Here is a 19,890-nt window from a genome sequence, read left to right on the forward strand (position 1 = left end):
CCGCTCTAATTTTGTGCGAATATCGGCTGTGTGGTCCTTAGAATCATTTACAGTTACCTAAAAATAAGTTCTTTGTTTTAAGGAATATATCCTTAATTCATTATAGATTCAACATAAAAAAGTCGTAACAAATAAAATAACCCTCTTAATAAAAAATCTACTATTCTTTGAGTTGTTATAATACTAAAGTTAGTTATTAAAATCCTCCCATCACTGCGACAAGAACGTTAAGGTTCCTAATATTGAATATTTCAGGGTAATGGCTCAGTGCGAGGAAGCAAGAAACTGTTTGATAAAAAGGTGAACCATCCTACTCTAACAGAATAATAAAAGGCTCACACTGCCTCTTGTTGCAAGCAAAACAAAACCCAAAAGAGAACAATTAAATTTTGAGCTAAAACTTTTTCTAGAATAAAACTAAATTCTTTTAATTGGTATCTATCGGATATATTTGAATTGGGATTTTTATATGTAAAACAAATCCTTGATGTTATTAAAGCAATAGAATGAAAGGGTCAATTTTAGAATTTTTGAAAACTTAAAACCAATGACAATTAAGAAATTTTTGTTTTAAACTATCTTAATTGTGTTACTGAACGGCGTAGCCTTCTTTTGTAGTTGGGTAGAATAAAATTTTTTTGTATTCTGAAATATTATCTACTTCGGTCATAAAACACTTTTCAAGAAATGCATATTGTTTTATCTGTTTCATCAATTTAAAATCTTAACAACCACCAAAACGGTGTTACACTTAAAAGAATTTAGTTTGTCCAAGCCGATTTTCAGTAGATTTATTTTTTTAAAGATAAATATAGTAAAAAAAATTCTGAAATGTAAACAAATATGTTTTAACCCGCCCAACTGTTTACAAGATTGAACAGAGCTTTGTTTGTTTTTTTTAATACACAACACACATTTTAGTAGAAAGGCTACCCTATCATTTTATTAGTCTATTCTTTTTATATTCTATTTATAAAATAAGTATAGGAGACTAGTGATTTCGTCAGCTCATAGGTAAGATAGACGGAACTGTTTTTTCGAATCTAATACAGCTAGGGAGTTGAATCCATTTTTATAGAAGCAGAAATATAATCTATGATTATGGTTTGGACCCTCTAAAACTGTAATCTACCCTTCCACTTTCCCCTCTCTTGGTGAAGATATCTTCAACGCCGATACGATTTTTGAAATATAAGATTCCACTTTTGTCTCTCTTGTTAAAGATATCTTCACCAAGAGAGGCAAAAGTGGAATCTTAAATTTCAAAAATCGTATCGGCGTTGAAGATATCTTCACCAAGAGAGGGGAAAGTGGAATCTTACATTTCAAAAATCGTATCGGCGTTGAAGATATCTTCACCAAGAGAGGGGAAAGTAGAATCTTACATTTCAAAATCGTATCGGCGTTGAAGATATCTTCACCAAGAGAGGGGAAAGTGGAAATGTAGATTACAGTTTTAGAGGGTCCAAACCATAATCATAGATTATATTTCTGCTTCTATAAAAATGGATTCAACTCCCTAACTGTAATATTGTTTTAGCTAATATAACGTTCTGTCTTTCTTTTTTTTACACTACGGTAGATTCCTCTGGAAAAATAATGGTTTACTTTTATGCTTCCAACTGAAGATGTCTAAAATTTTGATTTACCAATAAATTGTAATTTATCTAATTGATATACTTTCTTGTTGACCTTTTTATTTTGATATAGGTGGTTACCAGAGGTTGGGATGGTGCTAGTGAAACAGAGGAAAGCCTGGGCTGATCTTGTGCCTAAGTATGATTCTTAAACTGGAATTCAACCTAGATTTGGAAATTTTTGCATAACTTGAATTTCTTGAGGTTTTTAGAGAATGTAGACGTAGGTGATAGACAATAGACATAATACAAAACACTTTATTCTTTTAGATATTGGTTTTTAACCAATTGTAACACCTATAATAGTTATTTCTCGAATCGTATTATAAACGGCTTTCCGCGGATATAGAATGTACAATTAAAAGATTAAAACTAGTTTTTTAGCCCCGAAGTGCTTTTTTCGCTAATTTAGGCATGTTAGAATTGTTCTATTGATTTCAAACTTTGCATGGTGATTACTGTAGTAGGTGCGATTTAGAAAGCATAGCAACTCTATAATCATTACCAGAATGTCCGTACGTCCATTTTAAACATGTTGATTTTTTTACTTTTTTAACAACAAATTTTTATGTGATCTAATAATCCGATTGATCTGATTTTTGGTATACTGATTCCTGGTACAACAAAGTACAATATTATAAGCGAAGCAACTCTATAATCAAGTCCTAAAAATGTGAGTATGTCCATAAACATTACTCTGTATCAAGCAGTTTTTCGACAATTTTACTTACAATTTTGCTTCAAAATTTAAAAATTTATATTCTGATTATTCAGTTCTGACACTATACAAGTGTTAGTGTCCGTTTGTCCTACCGTTTCAGTGCTTCGCTTTTATGGATGTTGTCATCCTTGTTATTATTAAAGTTTTTTATGACATACTCTATAGATAATTTTTTTCCAAATCTCTATTTATAATTTTTGAGCTTCGCTACTTATGGATATTGTCATCCTTGTTTATGTGATAAAATCATCCAATTGATCTGATTTTTGGATTACTGATTCCTATTACAATAAGGTACAATATTTTGAGCGAAGCATCTCTATAAGCAAGTTCTAAAAAATGTCAGTATGTCCTTAAAAAGAATTATGTATTTAAGAAGTTTTGTAACAAATTTACGTATAATTATGTCAAAGCTTATATATTGATATTTTGTATATTCAGTTCTGTCACTCTGCAAGAGTGAATATTCGTCTATCATACCGTTTCAGAGCTTCGCTTTTATGGTTGTTGTCATGTTGTAAGTTCTGGGTATCATTTCAAGTAGTTTTAACTGCTTAAATGCCTAATGATATATAATATATATATATATGTATATATTTTATAATAGGAAGAAAACTGAATCGTACCGCCAAGTAGAAAGATTCTTTGAATGTGTTAGAGCTCTTATGTCCCATCACCTTAGGTATAGATATCTACTTTTTTCTGTGGGGGAGGGAAATTTTTTTCGGTAGGGTTTGGGGGGGGGGGCGGGGCGGGGTGTCACAAACCACAAGCGAATAACTTAAAATCATCACAGGACCAGTAGGTATGTTCTTTGAATAGTAGAGCTTAAACAGTTCTTGGTTGCATAAAAATTCAGACTAAAAGAGAGACATCATCATCCTTATTACCATGGATGATACAAATATAAATACCAACTCCCAAATTTGAAATCTTTGAATGAACTATTATGCCTCCTGAATATGCTTCTTTACTTTGAAAATTTGACCCAAAATAACTGTAACTTCAATGGGTCTCTTCCAGGTAAAAGTGTTTTGCAGGAGGTTTCATACTTAAATTAGGGAGGTCAAACAGAGAATTTTATTTTAAAATATATTTTCATAAATTAGGGTCAGCTTTCTGCACTTGAACATGGACTGATACTTAAGTCCTATAACAGACATTTATTTGTTTGTTATTATATACTTTAACATTAGTAATACATGACACTAAGCTGATGTATGAAACATCCATTCTGTGTTACTACATTTGGTATATTTTATAATTTATGAACTTGTTAAAATTTCATATGTAAAAATAATTTAAAGTTTAATTTATGTTTTAGATCCATGGCTATAAAAACTCTTGAGGATATTCTAGAATTTATGAGAATATATGCGGTAAGTTTTCCTATAATGGAGACCTTTATTCTGAAAGATAATTTTTCGTAGATGTGTAATTTCTAAATTTATATTGTAGAGGCAAAGGTTTAAACTAAGATATAGGAATTTTATTTTTCCGTGAAGTTAACGTCTTCGTTGAGTTTAAAACAATAAAAGTAAGGACGCCAGAGGTTGAGTGATTAGGAGAGAGTGTTTTGAAATAGAGACAGATATTGCACTCATTTTTACAGAAGCTTCGACAGTACTAGAATCTTTACTTATCCCTTACACTGTCACATTTTCAAAAATAATTTGAATTTGCGCACCGAATATGCATTAGACATTTTCTGTGTATTCAAATTATTGATTATTTTGGATCAGTAAGGAAACCAAACGATAAACCACAGGTTAGAGTAATAGATGAATTTATTCAATTGCATGGATAAACTGTAAAAAAGAAAGAATTTGTGTAAAGGAAAACAGGGATTTAAAGGACAAAAGGGATAAAATGATATATAAACTTTTCTTAAACTTCCCCTCCACTCATTAATTACAAGCTACCACATGCAAAAATTCTTGCAAAAAATGGGGAAGGTATAATATTTTATTCTTAGTATTCCTCTATGAGATCTACTTGGCTTATATCTGTATCTACTGTCTTATCCCTGTAACCCTGAAAATCTACAATATTATCTGGAATGTATGCAAGATTTTAAAGTGAAAGTTTAGAAACATATTTTTACCCTTTTTAATCTAAGTACATATTCAGAATTTAATAGTACTTTTATTTCATTTAGGGTGGAAATGACTTTTCTCCGCCATATCAAGATTTGACTTTTGTGTGCAACCCAATGATGAATCTTAAGCTTGAGGTATGATATTCTGATTTCTGATGATGGGTTAGAAAAAATTGCCCTCGTAATTCAAGATTTTTTCTGTTTATGGTTTTCAATAGCACACTTTTAAAAAAGCGAATCTTTTCTAAAATTAGCGTCGGTACGTTTATTTAGACATATTAGAATTGTTCTATCGATTATAAACTTTGCATGTTGATTACAGTTAGGTAATATAGGTATGATTTAGAAATCGTAGTAACTCTAATATTGTTACCAGAGAGTCCGTACGTCCATTTAAAACATGTTGATTTTTAACATTTTTGATAACATTTTTTATTGGATATTATTATCCTATTTATCTGGTTTTTGGAATACTTTGTCCTATTACTACAAGGTACAATGTACATAAGTATGTTTTAAAGAAGCATCTCTATAATCAAGTCCTAAAAAGGTACGTATGTCCTCAACAAGAGTTAACGTTGGTATGTCCTACCATTTCAGAGCTTCGCTTTTATGAATGTTGTCACCCTTGTTTTGTCTAGAAATTGGAACATGTTTACTTCTAATAATATTTTAGCGAAGATTAACTTATCAACGTATATCTATCAATTCGACTTTTCTTATTTCCCTGCCTCGTTAGTTGGTTGTTATCAGCCTTCTTGTTTTATTTGTGTAAATAGAAATTCCAAACATACTGGAGATGATAAATGATTCTAAATACATTTATATTTAAACTTAGATCATGAAGAGATTTATTTGGATTTCAAATAAACTATTACACAGTTTATTTTCAGTGAAAGTTCTAAAAGTAGAATAGTTTGAGTTAAAAATAAAGTTTAGAATCAGAATGCTAGATTTATGATATAAACTAAATGATTTCAAGACACAAACAGTAACGAATGAAAGTTAATAATTGTCTATACACTTTTTTGTTTTTATTAAAAAAGAGGGTATTTTTTTCGCTTATTTTCAGTTGTGTCAGCGTTTAATCAAATGCGCTTATTAAGTCAGCCTAGATGTATATATATGAAATGTTTATAATTTAGAACAATTTGACTTAATCATCGCATTTAACTAAATGCTAACACATAATCTTACAGAAATACATCCAAAAATTACCTTTTCAAATTTTTTTTATTGTTTAGATAAGTGATGAAGGGGTAGAATTTTCTCCAACTTTACTTGATACCAAACAAATTATAATCAATTGTCTGAGAGAGGTTGTGGAATGTACAGAGGTAACTTTTTGCCAACATTTGATTCAAATTTAAAAAAATAAAAATACCAAAATATTTGTTTTTACTTTTTTATACTAAAATTTAGGAGGATAAGTTTTCACTACCTTTTTATATGTGCTCTACACAGCTGCTTATTCATAGATGTGACTATTTTAAAAAGAAAATATTTAACTTACACGATTATTTAGGAGTTTCCAAGGATTGAAGTTGAAATATTTCCTGAGTGTAGGGTGAGCTATTATTATTTTAGTTATTAATTATTAAGTGTCCAAATTATTAAAAATAATTTTATACTATTATTTAGGAGGAAGATTTGTATTTGTTGAGTGTTAGTTGGGAGGAGGACTATGTTCAGTCTTTAGGTAAAAACACTTCCTTTTGTATTTTGCGAAAAAAATATTTATATAACGTTCGAGAAAAGGGGGCTGAGGGGAAACAAGGTATTTCTAACTCCTGTCCTACAGTGTCTGGAAAATAAGATTACAAATAAGGCAATAGAAACAAAAAATGATTATACCATCCATAAGTAGCAAAGCTCTGAAATGTTTAATATCTTTTTATGTATGACGACAGACTGATGAACAAAATAAATTATACACTTGATGCTGATTGATACAGAGAATCAACCGAGAAAACAACATTTCTCTGGCCAATAGCATTATGGACCGACTGACTGATTAAACAGATAAAGTGAATGAGTAGCTTCGCTTCTGATACAGAAAAAGTTTTGAAATCCGACCTGTCAGAATGTCTGTTCGAGGCTCTAACCTACAATCCTGTACCCATTATGTTTGCCAATCAATTGTACAAACGAGGAAGATTCATATATTTTCTATTGTCTCATCTCTATGCAAATTTGTTTTAGTACGTGAAGCTGAAGCAATTTTGGATGCAAATACTGTTGGACCTAAGAAATATATTGAGAGTTATAAGAAGTACAATAACATTCTTTCTTCTCAGGTTATATTTATTATCCTACGAAACAACTTACTAATGTAGATGTATGTGCAGTGCATTAAGAAATGATAAACAGTTGTTAGGATTGAACCCACAATTTTCTATGGAGCTTTGTATAATTCCAGGGTAATTTTCAAGCTATTTGTACCTTTTTCCATTGTGAAATTTGAAATTTCTATTATTCAAATCCGCTCAAGAATCATTTTAAAAAAAATATTGGACTGTTTTAAGAGGTTGATGGTATCCTCCTCCAAAATATTTTTAAAACTTCCCATGACGTAGGAGAAACTACATTGTTAAGGAGAACAATATTAAAACTAGGGTTGGGCCGGATATCCGGTGTGGCCGGATATCCGGCCGGATACCGGATATTGAAACTATCCGGCCGGATATCCGGCAATATAATCTTTTATATTTTACAACAAAAATATCTGTTTTTTTAAATCTTAAATAAGAGAACAATTTTTCTGAATATGTTTATCTTTATGTAAATTTTATATTGGAAATCTCAAAACATAAATTTTGGCGGTGGCAGCAGTACTTGGCAGCTGCCAGCCGCAAACCGAAGGTTGGCAGGTAAACGGCAACGGATTTTATGAAATTGTAATATGTCATGAAGATATATAAAAAAGTTTAAGGGGGGGGGGGATGTGGTGACTCGTGCCACGACATGTCGCCAATTTTATTTTGGATGCTACTCCCTTAGTTTTAAAGATAAAGAAATGCAATAAAATTTTTTTTGGCGGCGGTGGAAAATGGCGGTGAACGGCGGGAGCGGCGGTCCCGCCGCCGTTTTTTTTGAAAGATACCAAAACTTTGGGTAATTAGTGACCCAGCCAAAAAGATTTTACCCAATTATCTCTAAAACTAAGGGAGTAACATCCAAAATAAAATTGCTGGTATGTCATGGCACGAGTCACCACATTCCCCCCCCCCCCCCGTTTGAAATCTTTAAGTAAAAATTTGCGGTCAAAGGAACCGTTTAAAGATTTCTGGAGACCTGGAGGTTCAGGACTTGCAGGATTATACCTGGAACCTGAAATCGACTTGAACACCTATATTACATATGAGAATGTACGGCTATAGGATATTTTAGTATTAGATAACATGAAATGCTTTGTGTAAATAAAGAAATATTTTTACTTTTTACCTGAATGACCTTACCAGATTTGCTGGCATCCTGTGCCCGCCAGAAAGGAGGTATAAAAAAATTTCAGTTATGTGTCATACCCATATTTCAAAAGTCACACAGTTATAGCCCTCTACCTTTTATACACAGAAAATGGGATAGAAAAAAACAGAGAGGGGGTGGGGGCAGGCATTCAACGACAATTCCTCGCCCTTCCTCCAACCGTTATGGGTTGATATTACAGATTGAGGGTAGTAATAGTTAATTAGATTTATTTGCTAAGAAGAAAGATCATTTAATAGTTACTTAATTTTTAAGTTTGAACCTTAATTTTATTCTATTATATAAAGTAGTAAGCTTTTTTTGTCTGTAGCGAAGGATCTTGCTAACCGCTGAACCGATATGGTTCTCCTTTAGAGTGACGCTTTTTATAGGTCCCAGGGTTGTTTTAGGCTGTTTAATTTTTACAAAAAAAGTCGTTGTAAGGTTTTAAGTTCTTTTTCTGCACTTTCATGTCCCTTCTAATATCCCTAGTTACTAGGGACGCAACCGCTAGTATAATATAAAACACCAGTTTATGAAGAAATTTTTTTGCGAGTATAGTGCCTTTCGTGGCAACGCCCCTTAAGGAGCGATCATTCGTATTTTCACAGTAGCTTTCCTCCTATTTCTAGCCCCTCGCGGGAGACTCTAACCTTGCGGGGCCAATTGCCTAACCCTGCGGGGCAATCACCTAACCAAATATAACCTAACCTAACCTAAAATAACCTATTAAAAGCAATTTAAAAAATACAACGAATCGCCCCTTAAGGTGCGTTGCCACGAAAGGGACTATTTTGATAATATGTATTAATTTGGCCGGTTATCTGGCCGGATATCCGGTAATTTGGCCGGATAACCGGATATTTGCCGAATACCGGCGTTGGCCGGATAGCCGGCCGGATACCGGATATCCGGCATTTGAAATAGGCCGGATATCCGGTATCCGGCCAAAAAAATATCCGGCGCAACCCTAATTAAAACTATATTAAATCAGTGATCCATCCAATCAAAATATAATAAAAGTGACTAATGATTTCAAGGGAACTAATAAAAAAACGTGTTTATAAACTTTAGGTACAAGCGTAATTAACAGCCCATTGCCCCCCCCCCCCTCCATAGATTTCTTTTAAAAATTGATTTTTGTTTTACAAGTTATTTATTATAAATATGTACATGTATAATTTCAATTATAAATTAATATTTCTGATTTTAGTGTGAGATTGAAAAGAATGAATTTCTCAAAAGAAATCCAAGTTTAGATGTTTTCCAGGTTTTTTCTTCAATTTTTAGTTGTTTATGTGATATGTTTCAAGAATAGCAAGATCCAGTAGTACTAAAGAAAAGAAACATAAATGAATTGTCGAACCTAAAACTTTAAAGTTAAAAGATGCTTAATTTAGAAAAATTTCGTTTTAATGATTATACTTGCTACTTAATCAATAAAAAATACTTTTAGGAGAAGATGGAAGATTATTCGAAGCTAGAAGGAGAGTTGAGACAAATTAAACATTATGTTCCACTCAATATGTTTGGACTTATGTGTGACACTCTCAACTCTGAAATGATCAATAGGTAATTACATTAATTTTTTTAGGATCTAGTGCAGTTCATGGAGAGATGTTACTGGTAAAGATTATCTTCAAAACTATAAACTTTAAAGGCTGCTAACAGCCAAACGATGGAACATATAGAATATAGATTATGTTCGCAAAAAATTTTAATCAACAAAAGAAGGCCTACAACTAATCTGGAATAGTCATTTGGCAGCTAGCAGCTTTTAAACGTTATACATTTTTTAGGAGATAATTTTGACTAAGAACATTTTACCGTGAACTACACTGGATTCAAACTTTTTATAACTAGTATATTTTTTTTTCAGTATAAATTTTTAATCACAATAAAAAATACAAAGTGATAATTTACTTCTACTAAATTCTAATAGCCTGCTTATCAAAACAATAAAAGCAAATTGTTTAAACTGATGCTGTAATTCTGTTTAGAACACGTAACTTGAGATTGAGCTTGATAAAGTATCAAGAAGAATTGAACAGAAACTGGAACAGGGAAATCTGTAAGAACTTTGATGAAATGGCAGGCAAGCTTGGGGAAATACCAGATGATACAAAGGTTAATGATATTTTGGTTATGGTATTAATTGTTACTATTTCTAAAAAATAACATTTTTCTCCAGGTATAACTACATTTCATATACTATAAAGAAACACAAAAGATTTAGCAAAAAATTTCAAAATTAAACAAAGCATGCAATGTTTGCAAAAAGGAAAAAAATATTGTCAATTTATGCAGAATTCTTGTATTGTAGAAAGTCATAACTTGATCCCTTTCTTACATTTACATTCAAAAGGCATTAGACCTGAAAATTGAGACGGTTAATGTTGTGAAAATGTGATACCTTGGTGGATATTATGTTTCTGTGCCAAGTTCTTGTCAGAATAAATATTTTTACATACACATTATGGAAAGTGCATAACATTTACTTTTAGATGTTTAACTTTTCTATTTTTTATGTCAATATTGGCTATCACCGTTTAACTAAGCAAATTAATTTTGCGTATAAACTTTTAATAATTGAAGCAAATTAATCTATAAAATGGTAATTGATTATGTAAAAAGTATAATAGCTACATTAATAATAACTTTATGGTAGTTTATTAGATACGTTGTTCAGGAACTTGCTTACAAACCGAGGGATGGATGGTTCGAGTGTACAAACAGCATTGTTAAGATGTGTTTATTTAATTTATCTTTATATCCTAATTTAAGGTTCCATTTATTGACCTTGTAATCAGAAGACTTCGGTAAAGAATGCCATTTTGATGTAATGTTTTAGGAGCTTGTAGATTTGCAGAGATACCTGGCAGTTTCAATGGCAGATACAGTTCCTCAACTTATGAAGAGGATTGGAACAGCTACTCAGGTCAGTACATTCCATTTTAAACACAAAGAAAATAAAAATTAAACGCTTTTAAACTTAATAAATTAATCTAATTACAAATGAATGCATAAAAAATTGTTATTTAGAGAGTTCTGTTCTTGTTGGATTCTACTCTCTTACCTAAAGAGGATATTCAGCTAAATACCAGAGTTTTCCATTGGCCAAAAGGTAATCATAAATGAAAAATTTTAAGTCTGTTTTTCTTAAACTGTATTTTTTTCTGAAAAAAAAGGAAATTCTCTTTACAATAAATGAAAATAACCATAAACTGAACTAATTTTTTATTTCATTTGATAAGATATGGCTGCTGTCTTTGACTTGGCTAAAACAAGAATTGGAAATAAGAGAGACCAAGTGGAAGATGCTTTGAGAGAAAGGATTGATAAGTTTGAATCAAAGGTAAGTAGTTCTATTTCATAGATGTATATTTTCATTGTTTTAATGAAATTGGATATCTATAAGTCAAAGTAGTATGACGTCTGGCTGAAAATATTTATAACCCCACAATGTTGTGCTTCTCAGGGTATATACATATAGGTCCTGCGGTGGTTTTAAGCTATTTTGGAATTCAAGAAAGAATAAATAACCCAATATCTTTGAGTAATTTTCGAAGAACCTAAAGGCTAGTGGCACTGTCACTAGTTTGTAACTATAAAGAGATAAGAGGGGGTGTAGGTTACTGATGCTATAATGTCGTATAGGTTCTAAGACAATTAACAGATCCCAGGGGGGATAGGGGTGGGGTAAGGGTTGTTTTCTATCTCAAACTTTTATGCAACTGCCATGTTGAATTTTAGCGTTGTAACCCCCCCCCCCCCCACACACATATTTGGTCATTGAAATATAATATTCTTTGAATTAAGGTGAATAAAGCCAGCAAAGACCTCGAGACATTTATGCGAAAAGATCCTCCTGTTCTGACAATGGATGAAATGAGAACTAGTGCTCACCATATTGACAAGTAAAATTTTGTTTAAAAGGGGCAGATAAAGAAATTTCATAACCAGGAAATAATTTTAAATATGGGGAAAAAACTTTAAAGTATAAGATGTAATCGGAGAGGAGGTAAAATTGTTTTTTTTGCTGTCATCCACCAAAAAAAAACACAGAAAATTTTTCTATATCTCCTTTCAAAATGTTACAATTACTAAGTTTATCCTTTCTTATATGTTATTTTGTGTAAAAAGGCTAGTAGTAAATCTTTTAAAAAAATTTACTTAATTTTTATTGTTGATTTTTTATTAACATTTCAAAACTAATTTATAATTGTTTTTTCCTTCCATATAGCGAGTATGTATGAATGTTTCAACTGCATGTATAAATGTACACAGGATAAAAAGTAAAAAGTAGTTACTATAATGAGAAGATATGAAGACAAAGGAATAAATATTCAAATATGCACCATTTATAATATATACATACTATAATGCTGTAGTTAGACTAATCTTTTCTAAATTTTATGTAAATCTTTTTTTTTACAGTTTTACATTATTAGCAACATATTTTGTTATCTGTGTTATAAATTCCACATTTTAGTTAGATTGATCACTTTTAACAGCTGGTATTTTAAAGATTGTTTTTGTTGAAATATTGAAAAAAAACTTGCTTAATTTTTTCTTCACAATTTGTAAAATTCCTTCAATTTTTTAAATCTAAATTTTTGTATTATAAATAATGGTTCTTAAATAAAAAATAAGTTAACATTGTAACTTTTAATTAATTTACTTGCATTATTCTGGTTTTAAGATTGGCTGGATTGGTAGAGAATGCTGTTATTGAATTGGAAAATATTAACCATGAAGAAAATTATCTTGGTATGTACTTGGGACAATAATTTTTAAAAGTTATTGTTGATTTGACTATAGTGTTCCCTAGTATAGGTATGTAATACTACCATAGTAATGATCTTGGGATGAGGTCTCAACATGAGACATTAGAACTGATTCTTAATCAAACATAGTCTGAGTATTGGTAGGTGTCCTACTTTGATCCATCCCTATAAATTCAAATTTGCTGCAAAGCGTAGGGGAAATTCAAATTAATTTATAGAAACTTTTAGTATTCTACAATTGCCTTTATTGATGATAAACTTCAGCGTTAATATGAAATAAACGTATATATATTTTTGTTTGTTGCTTCTTCCTCCCTCATTTCCTTTAGTTTTAATGAATAAATTTGAATCAAATTTGAAATGATGATTTGCAAAATTATGAAATGGACCAAGTATAGCTAGGGAAAAATTCTTGAGAAATGTGATGATTTAAATTCCCTATAACGTTTCACTATTTGGTCTCAATATTCATTAGCGTTTATTATATTATAAAACCCATCCTAATTAGTGAATAATAAGAACAGTATAAAAAGCAGTGACATTTTTTGTGAGAGTAAATTAGATATACAATGCATTGATTTTTTCTTCCATTTTAATTTAGATATTATATGTTGTACTATTTAAAGGTTGTATCCAATGTTATTATTGTGTGTTAATTTTAGACTGGGATCCATCAACATATCCTCTTTTGAAGACAATGAAACAAAATATTGAGATGTATTCTACTCTCTGGCACACTGCGCTAGGTAAACATATTAGTTGGGCCTTGGTAATATTATATATTATTGCAGTTTTGATCTGTAAGAACCTAATTTACTGTGATAATTTATTTCAAATGCCAATGGAAAACTTTAATTTTCAATACTTATCGATGAAATAGAAAGATATTTAGAAACTGATTACTTAGGCAAGTAAATAAGCTGTTTTAGTATCTTATGTCGAAAAGGGATTGTCTTGTAAGCATATTTGACAGAGTTATTGCTATATATACGATCGAACATATAGAAAACAAATGAACTTTGAACCATATCAAAGTGACTTATGTATGCAAAACAAAAAAAACATTTGTTACTTTAGATTTCCATGAAAACTATGAGAAGTGGTATACAGGTGCAGCAAGGTAAACATTATATTAACTACATACATCTTATTGTAATGCTAAATATGTTTTAAGATAAGATATTTGGGATAAAGACTATTTTTATCTAGCAACTAATCTAAAATAAGGGTGTGTCCATTTATACGTTATTCTGAACGTACAAAAAATTTAACTCAACAGGTTTAAAGATTTACATTTATATTGTTCTGCTAATGGTCGTTAGGGTCTTTTTCTTCTCTGTTAACTACTAATTCTGCACTTAAATAAAAAAATATTTGGAGAAGGAATAATTTTTTTTCATTGAAGATGAAAACAGAAAATTTGACAACCTCTATATACTAGACTAGCGGCTACGCCCCTAGAGGCCTCAAGTGGCACTTTAGATGTTTTTGTTTGTTAAAGTCTCTACTTTACTTCTTAATGTTACGTTGAAGTCTCCCATATATTTTTAAAAATTTCGATTTTTTTGTAATTTCTGATGGAAGGGTGGTTGTACCCTCCCCCAAAGTAGTTATAAACCTTCCCAGAACCCATGAGAATCTACCCTGTTAAGGAGAACCCGATCGGTTCAGCGGTTAGCGAGATCCTTTGGTACAGACACACAGACAAACAAACAGACAAACAGCCTGTTACTTTAGTATAAGGATATCTATATTTGTTTTGACGTTGTTGTTTTAAAGTATTTTAAGTTGTTGGAATATTTGAGAGTAAAATTGTCCTGCAGATATATGAACTTGTCACTTAGATATTTTTCTCATTTTAAACTCCGCAAAACAAATGTTGAATATTTATCAATATCTAGTATTAGTTTTCAACCACATATTTTACAATTTTCTCTACTTTTCATTGTTTTTATAAAACTATTAGATATCCACTGAAAAAATATTAAGCTGTAAGTTTTTTTTTCTCTCGAAATATATAGACAAGTATAGATCAAACTATTTAAGTCTGAATTATAAAAAAAACTAATATCAAATTGCAGCATTAGATATAAATAAATGTTTTTTGTTTTGTTGTAAAACTGCTATTATTATGTCCCATATAATATATATCAATAGCTTTTCCTGAATTAAAAGAAAATTAAGGATTTTGAATTGTTAGAATTTATTATAAATTAAATGTGTATGAACACTCTTGTAGATGTTTTGTAGAGTAGGCAGTTATATACAAAATATACATAGCCACTGCAGATAAAATTTACCACAAAAAATGGAAAAAAGAAAGAGTTCTTTCTTTTGTTATCATTCTTATTGCCTCACTTTGATCTTTACATTTGTATTATTGTATGAGGTTGCCGGTTTTTTCAACTTTTATTATCTCAGTTTATTTTGTAAATGGCATATCTTGCTCAAACAAAGGTAAATAAATATGTTTGGTAATGTAGAAATCCAATACTACCTTTTCATTCTCAACAAACAAAGATTTTGCCTCTGTACAAATACAAGGACTCACATGCTAATTCAAATAAGATGAATACTTCCTAAAGTAGCAAAGCTTTTCAAAAAGTTGATCAAAATATAAGAAACAGAGAGAAGTAGGAAGAGAGAGAGAGAGATAGAAAGGTATTGCTATAAGAAGATTTAAAGATATAGGGGTGAAAGAGTGATAAAAAATAAAGTGCACATGATTTGGGCTGGAGGAGAATGGCAAGGTTTGGAAGTTAAAATCAACAACTTCTATCTTGTAACTCTATATGTTTGACTAATCTTTTGATAAAGAAAATGATTTCATATTTGTGGGCTTTGGTACTAAATTTTTTTATCATCCTTGTTTTTTTTAGAGAGCTGGACAGTCCAGCTATAAAGAAGAAGGTAGAAGAAATGTACACTAATTCTTCAGATCTTTCTCAGCTATTTGCAGGTGAGACAATACTGTAAATATAGCCCAAGTGAATTTATTTTGTACTTTATGCAAGCTTCGGTTAAAAATTCGAGTGTGTTATCGGAATTTGAAATATTTACACAAAAGTTCGTATATATGTATTATTCAAAATTAAATGCATATGAAAACTAAAATGTGTAAGTTTTAAATATTGCAATAAAAGAAGGTATAACTACATATGTCTTAAATAAAAAGATAAATCATAGTGCTGTCGCACTAAAATCATAAATATATGTAGTAGATAGAGCTAAAAGTAGTATAGTCACTAGTGTGTGTCAACTTAGAAGTTAAATTGATATAAATGAATTGTTTTATCTTCTTGCTAACTGTAGGCACCACATGGAGTTGGTAAGGTTCACCCACAAACACGCCATCTTTATTTATTTGTGTTACTTCAAAAATAGCACATAAGCTTCTTTTCTTAGAAGTACGCTTTAAGGTTAACATTGAGTGGGATGTTAGAGTATTGAATTTCCGATAACTTGAAAATCATTTAAAAACTCAATAACCAATGGTATTCTGGAATTGTACTATAGAGACACCGGATTGGTTCATCATGTTTAATATCAAAAAGATTTAATTTAAGTACGATTTAAAGTAGGAGCTGCACAGATTCAACTTGTGTTTGCAAACAACAGATATGCAAAAAAATTAAAATCCTTTTTATACTTTATTATTTAAATAATGTCTGTCATATTCTCTCATCTAATTCTAAAGAAAGTTTTATGAGGAATTATAATAACAATAGTTAAATTATCTTGAAAATTTGTACTAGTCATAGAATTTTATGTAAATTTAAGATTTCACCCAAAATTTGATTAATCGTTTCAATATTTCAGAGTTAAAACATTTGAATCTTTTCAGGAATAAAGTAAACTTTTTAAATACCAAAAAGAAGTTTTATAAGCCGAAAGCAAAAAAAATATAAAATAATTGATAAATGATTCCCATTTAATATTAGTAAATCAGAGAATATATCATCCTAGTTTAATGAAGAACCGGGCAAATTTAGTTGATAAAACTTTTTTTTTATATCCATTTATATTATAAATTTATATCCATTTATATTAGATATTTATATCGATGTTCTATGATTTTTGTTGGAGAATGTTGCATATTAATATTGGTGTACATTCAAAATAAAATGAATTAAATGTATTTATGATATTGTTACACCATATTAATGTTAAGGCTTCTCTGCGCCTTGAAGGATTGTTGCAGATATATTTACTGGAATGTACCCCATCAAATTATTTCAGATTGTCCATCTCAATGTTGAATTATTTAATACATATTAACTATTATGCACACACTTCATATTAATTTTATGTTCCTTTGCTATATAAAGAGCTATTCTGAACATATATACTGTAATGTTCTTACTCCATGTTGTTCTTAGAGTACACTGCGGATTAAAGACTTATTTGCGAAATATCTACTGTAATGTATCCACATCATATTAATGTTTAGATTCCCCTGCTCCTCGAAGAATTGCTGATGTGGTGAGATCCAAGATTGAAAAGTTCAAAGCTCACCTTTTTGTGCTAGGTAAGAAACCACTGGTAATTGGATTGGGATAAAAAGGGCCAGATATTTTTCATAGTTCGTTTTTAGAAAGCTAGGAAATGTGAGTTTTGGAAATAATACCTGCAATTTCAGTTTTGCATTGTAAGTAGTAATTGAAGTAGTATCAAGAACATAAATTATCAAACAAAATTATCTAAAATGTTTTCTGTGACCACCTAATACCTTTGTCTAGGAGGCTAATTTTAGCTAGGAATATAAAGAGATAAGACAATGACCCATAAATTGATGTTCATCCCCAATTATTATACATGGAATTATCCCTTTTGTAGATTAATATTAGTGGTTGAAATGTTTGGACACTTAACTTGATGAACTTACCAATCAAATTTCAATAAAAGTCTCCAAAGTTGTTAAGCAAATGAATAAGAAAACGTTTTCATAAGACTTTGGGGACTAGTGTAATAAACAGTTTTTCTCCCTGAATTTTAACTGTCTTTTGGCCTTCAAAGCATAATTATGAGATTTGAAATAATGTTTCAACCCTACATGATTTACAGACCTTATATGAACTACCCTGGTATTGTTTACTCAGCCGACATTTATTTCAAAACAAGGATAACAATTTACATGGAGGAACAGTATTAAAGAGTGGCTGTGTTCAAAACTTAATACAGTTTAAGGTTGAATCCATTTTTATAAAAGCAGAAACATAATCTATGATTACGGTTTTGACCCTCATAAAAATGTAATGTATAATAATACTAATAATACTAATGTTATATACTAGTTATTTTTTAAATTTTACATAAAAAGTTTTTAATCATACATGCATTATTATTGCATTTTTACGATTAAAAAAATTTAAAGTGGAATGGTACATTATAAAATCCGTATCGGCTTTAATGATATCATCACCAAGAGAGGCAAAAATGAAATAGTAGATTACAAAAATCATATCGGCCTTGATGATATCATTACCAAGAGAGGGGAAAATGAAATCATACATTACGTTTTTTAGAGGGCCAAAACCGTAATCATAGATTATATTTTTGCTTCTATAAAACTGGATTCAACCTCCTAACTGTAATAGAAAGTTTATAGAACTATTGAAGGTTGAATTTTAGAAGTATGGTAAAAATAAGTAGCTTTTTTTAAGAGGATAATTTTGAGACAATGTAAACAACTTATAACGTTTTTATGAAATTGCCAATAATGTAGTTTTAAAGCCTATCTATATTTCTAAATCATGCCATTTATGATATATTATATTTGTACACATTGAAGACTAGCTTTGCTTTAAAGAAATAATTGTGATGTTGCGGGACTCATTATTCTTTGTAAGTATCTGTACTTACACTTGATTACAAGGATCAAGAGATGTTTTTTTTTGTTCACAATGTTTCTTTAAAACAGGAAATCTAAAATAAAACTAAAGAAATAGCTAAGAATAGTTGTTTATCGCATCATATTATAGACAACTTTATTAATGACAACATAGTATTTCAGTATGGCAAAGAACAGTTTCTATTCAAGCATATATTAATCGGTTTCGAAGTCATACTGAAAAATGAAATACACAATACACATCAAATCATTTTATTTTAGAAACAATTTGTAACCCTGGATTAAGAGAGCGTCATTGGGACCAGATGGGTCAGGAACTTGGATTTGAAGTGAAGCACGGTCCTGATATGACACTCTCTAGTATGATTGATGCAGGTATTATCATTAAATAACCTTGCTATAGCATATATGTAGATGCATTTAATTAATGGACCTTTAAGTAAAAGTGCTGTAATAAAGTGAATCTTAAAAATAAATAAAAATAGCAAAGAGATTAGAAAACAAGTGCAACTACATTTTCAAAAATCTAAAAATTCAATTAAAAGACAATATTATAAGAGGAATTAGATTTACATACATACCTACATAAAGTGATGACAATCTCTAAATATTACAGTCTGCATGTTAAAAGGGTTTTTATATGATATTACTCAGTATTGTTGGTGCTAAACGAACGCTTTTTTTTTTAAATAAAAAAGATTTTTTACTTGATTACACCTCTTTTTATCCTGTTCACTTTGTTATCAATTTACACATCATTTGTCTCAATTTATTGATATATTCTATTGTCATTAACAGGTCTTCACAAACTTGGAGACAAACTGCAGGATATCTCTAATGCTGCCAGCAAAGAATTTGCCCTGGAGAAAGCAATGGCCAAGATGAAAGGAGAATGGGAGAATGTCAGGTAAGATTTATTTGATTGAAAATGTGAAATTGAAATAATAGAGGGGTTATTAAACACATGCTTGTAAATACCATTTCAATTATTATTATCTTACCAAAATTTATACAATTTTCTCTGAGCGAGAACATTTTTTTATGGATGGAAGAGTATACTTTTTTGCTAAAATGTATGTATTTATATATATAATAGATTTGTGTGATACTGGTATAGGTTTTATAAAATTACATAATCAAATTTTTAGGTTTAACTGTCAGCCGTACAGAGAATCTGGAGTTTCAATCCTTTCTGGGGTTGATGATATTCAGGTACGGCTCAATTAGAAATAAATGGATTGGTGTTGGTTAAAGCTAGTCTAATTATCAGTCTAATAATTTCAGAAAAATTTTAGATGGGTATTATAACCAAAAGATCGTGTGCAAGCTTT

General features: G+C 30.3%; 1 protein-coding gene across 1 annotated transcript in view; it reads left to right on the forward strand.

Annotated features, from left to right (window-relative positions):
* The window catches only part of LOC145326551 (dynein axonemal heavy chain 3-like), a 126,906-nt gene that overhangs the window by 877 nt on the left and 106,139 nt on the right, over positions 1-19,890 (forward strand). Inside the window, exons 2-25 of the mRNA XM_080169922.1 lie at positions 256-300; positions 1,711-1,776; positions 2,966-3,040; positions 3,683-3,737; positions 4,517-4,591; positions 5,701-5,793; positions 5,982-6,023; positions 6,098-6,155; positions 6,659-6,753; positions 9,135-9,191; positions 9,378-9,493; positions 9,922-10,048; positions 10,773-10,859; positions 10,964-11,045; positions 11,176-11,276; positions 11,741-11,838; positions 12,624-12,691; positions 13,371-13,454; positions 13,786-13,828; positions 15,588-15,667; positions 17,159-17,236; positions 18,821-18,934; positions 19,358-19,466; positions 19,708-19,771. Coding sequence (XP_080026048.1) covers positions 260-300; positions 1,711-1,776; positions 2,966-3,040; positions 3,683-3,737; positions 4,517-4,591; positions 5,701-5,793; positions 5,982-6,023; positions 6,098-6,155; positions 6,659-6,753; positions 9,135-9,191; positions 9,378-9,493; positions 9,922-10,048; positions 10,773-10,859; positions 10,964-11,045; positions 11,176-11,276; positions 11,741-11,838; positions 12,624-12,691; positions 13,371-13,454; positions 13,786-13,828; positions 15,588-15,667; positions 17,159-17,236; positions 18,821-18,934; positions 19,358-19,466; positions 19,708-19,771 — 1,908 coding nt within the window. The 5' untranslated portion in view covers positions 256-259. The remainder of the gene's footprint in view (positions 1-255; positions 301-1,710; positions 1,777-2,965; positions 3,041-3,682; positions 3,738-4,516; positions 4,592-5,700; positions 5,794-5,981; positions 6,024-6,097; positions 6,156-6,658; positions 6,754-9,134; positions 9,192-9,377; positions 9,494-9,921; positions 10,049-10,772; positions 10,860-10,963; positions 11,046-11,175; positions 11,277-11,740; positions 11,839-12,623; positions 12,692-13,370; positions 13,455-13,785; positions 13,829-15,587; positions 15,668-17,158; positions 17,237-18,820; positions 18,935-19,357; positions 19,467-19,707; positions 19,772-19,890) is intronic.

This window comes from Acartia tonsa, chromosome 8 (genome assembly GCF_053477335.1).
Source record: "Acartia tonsa isolate MP-2025a chromosome 8, ASM5347733v1, whole genome shotgun sequence".
In the NCBI taxonomy this organism is placed as follows: Eukaryota; Metazoa; Arthropoda; class Copepoda; order Calanoida; family Acartiidae; genus Acartia; species Acartia tonsa.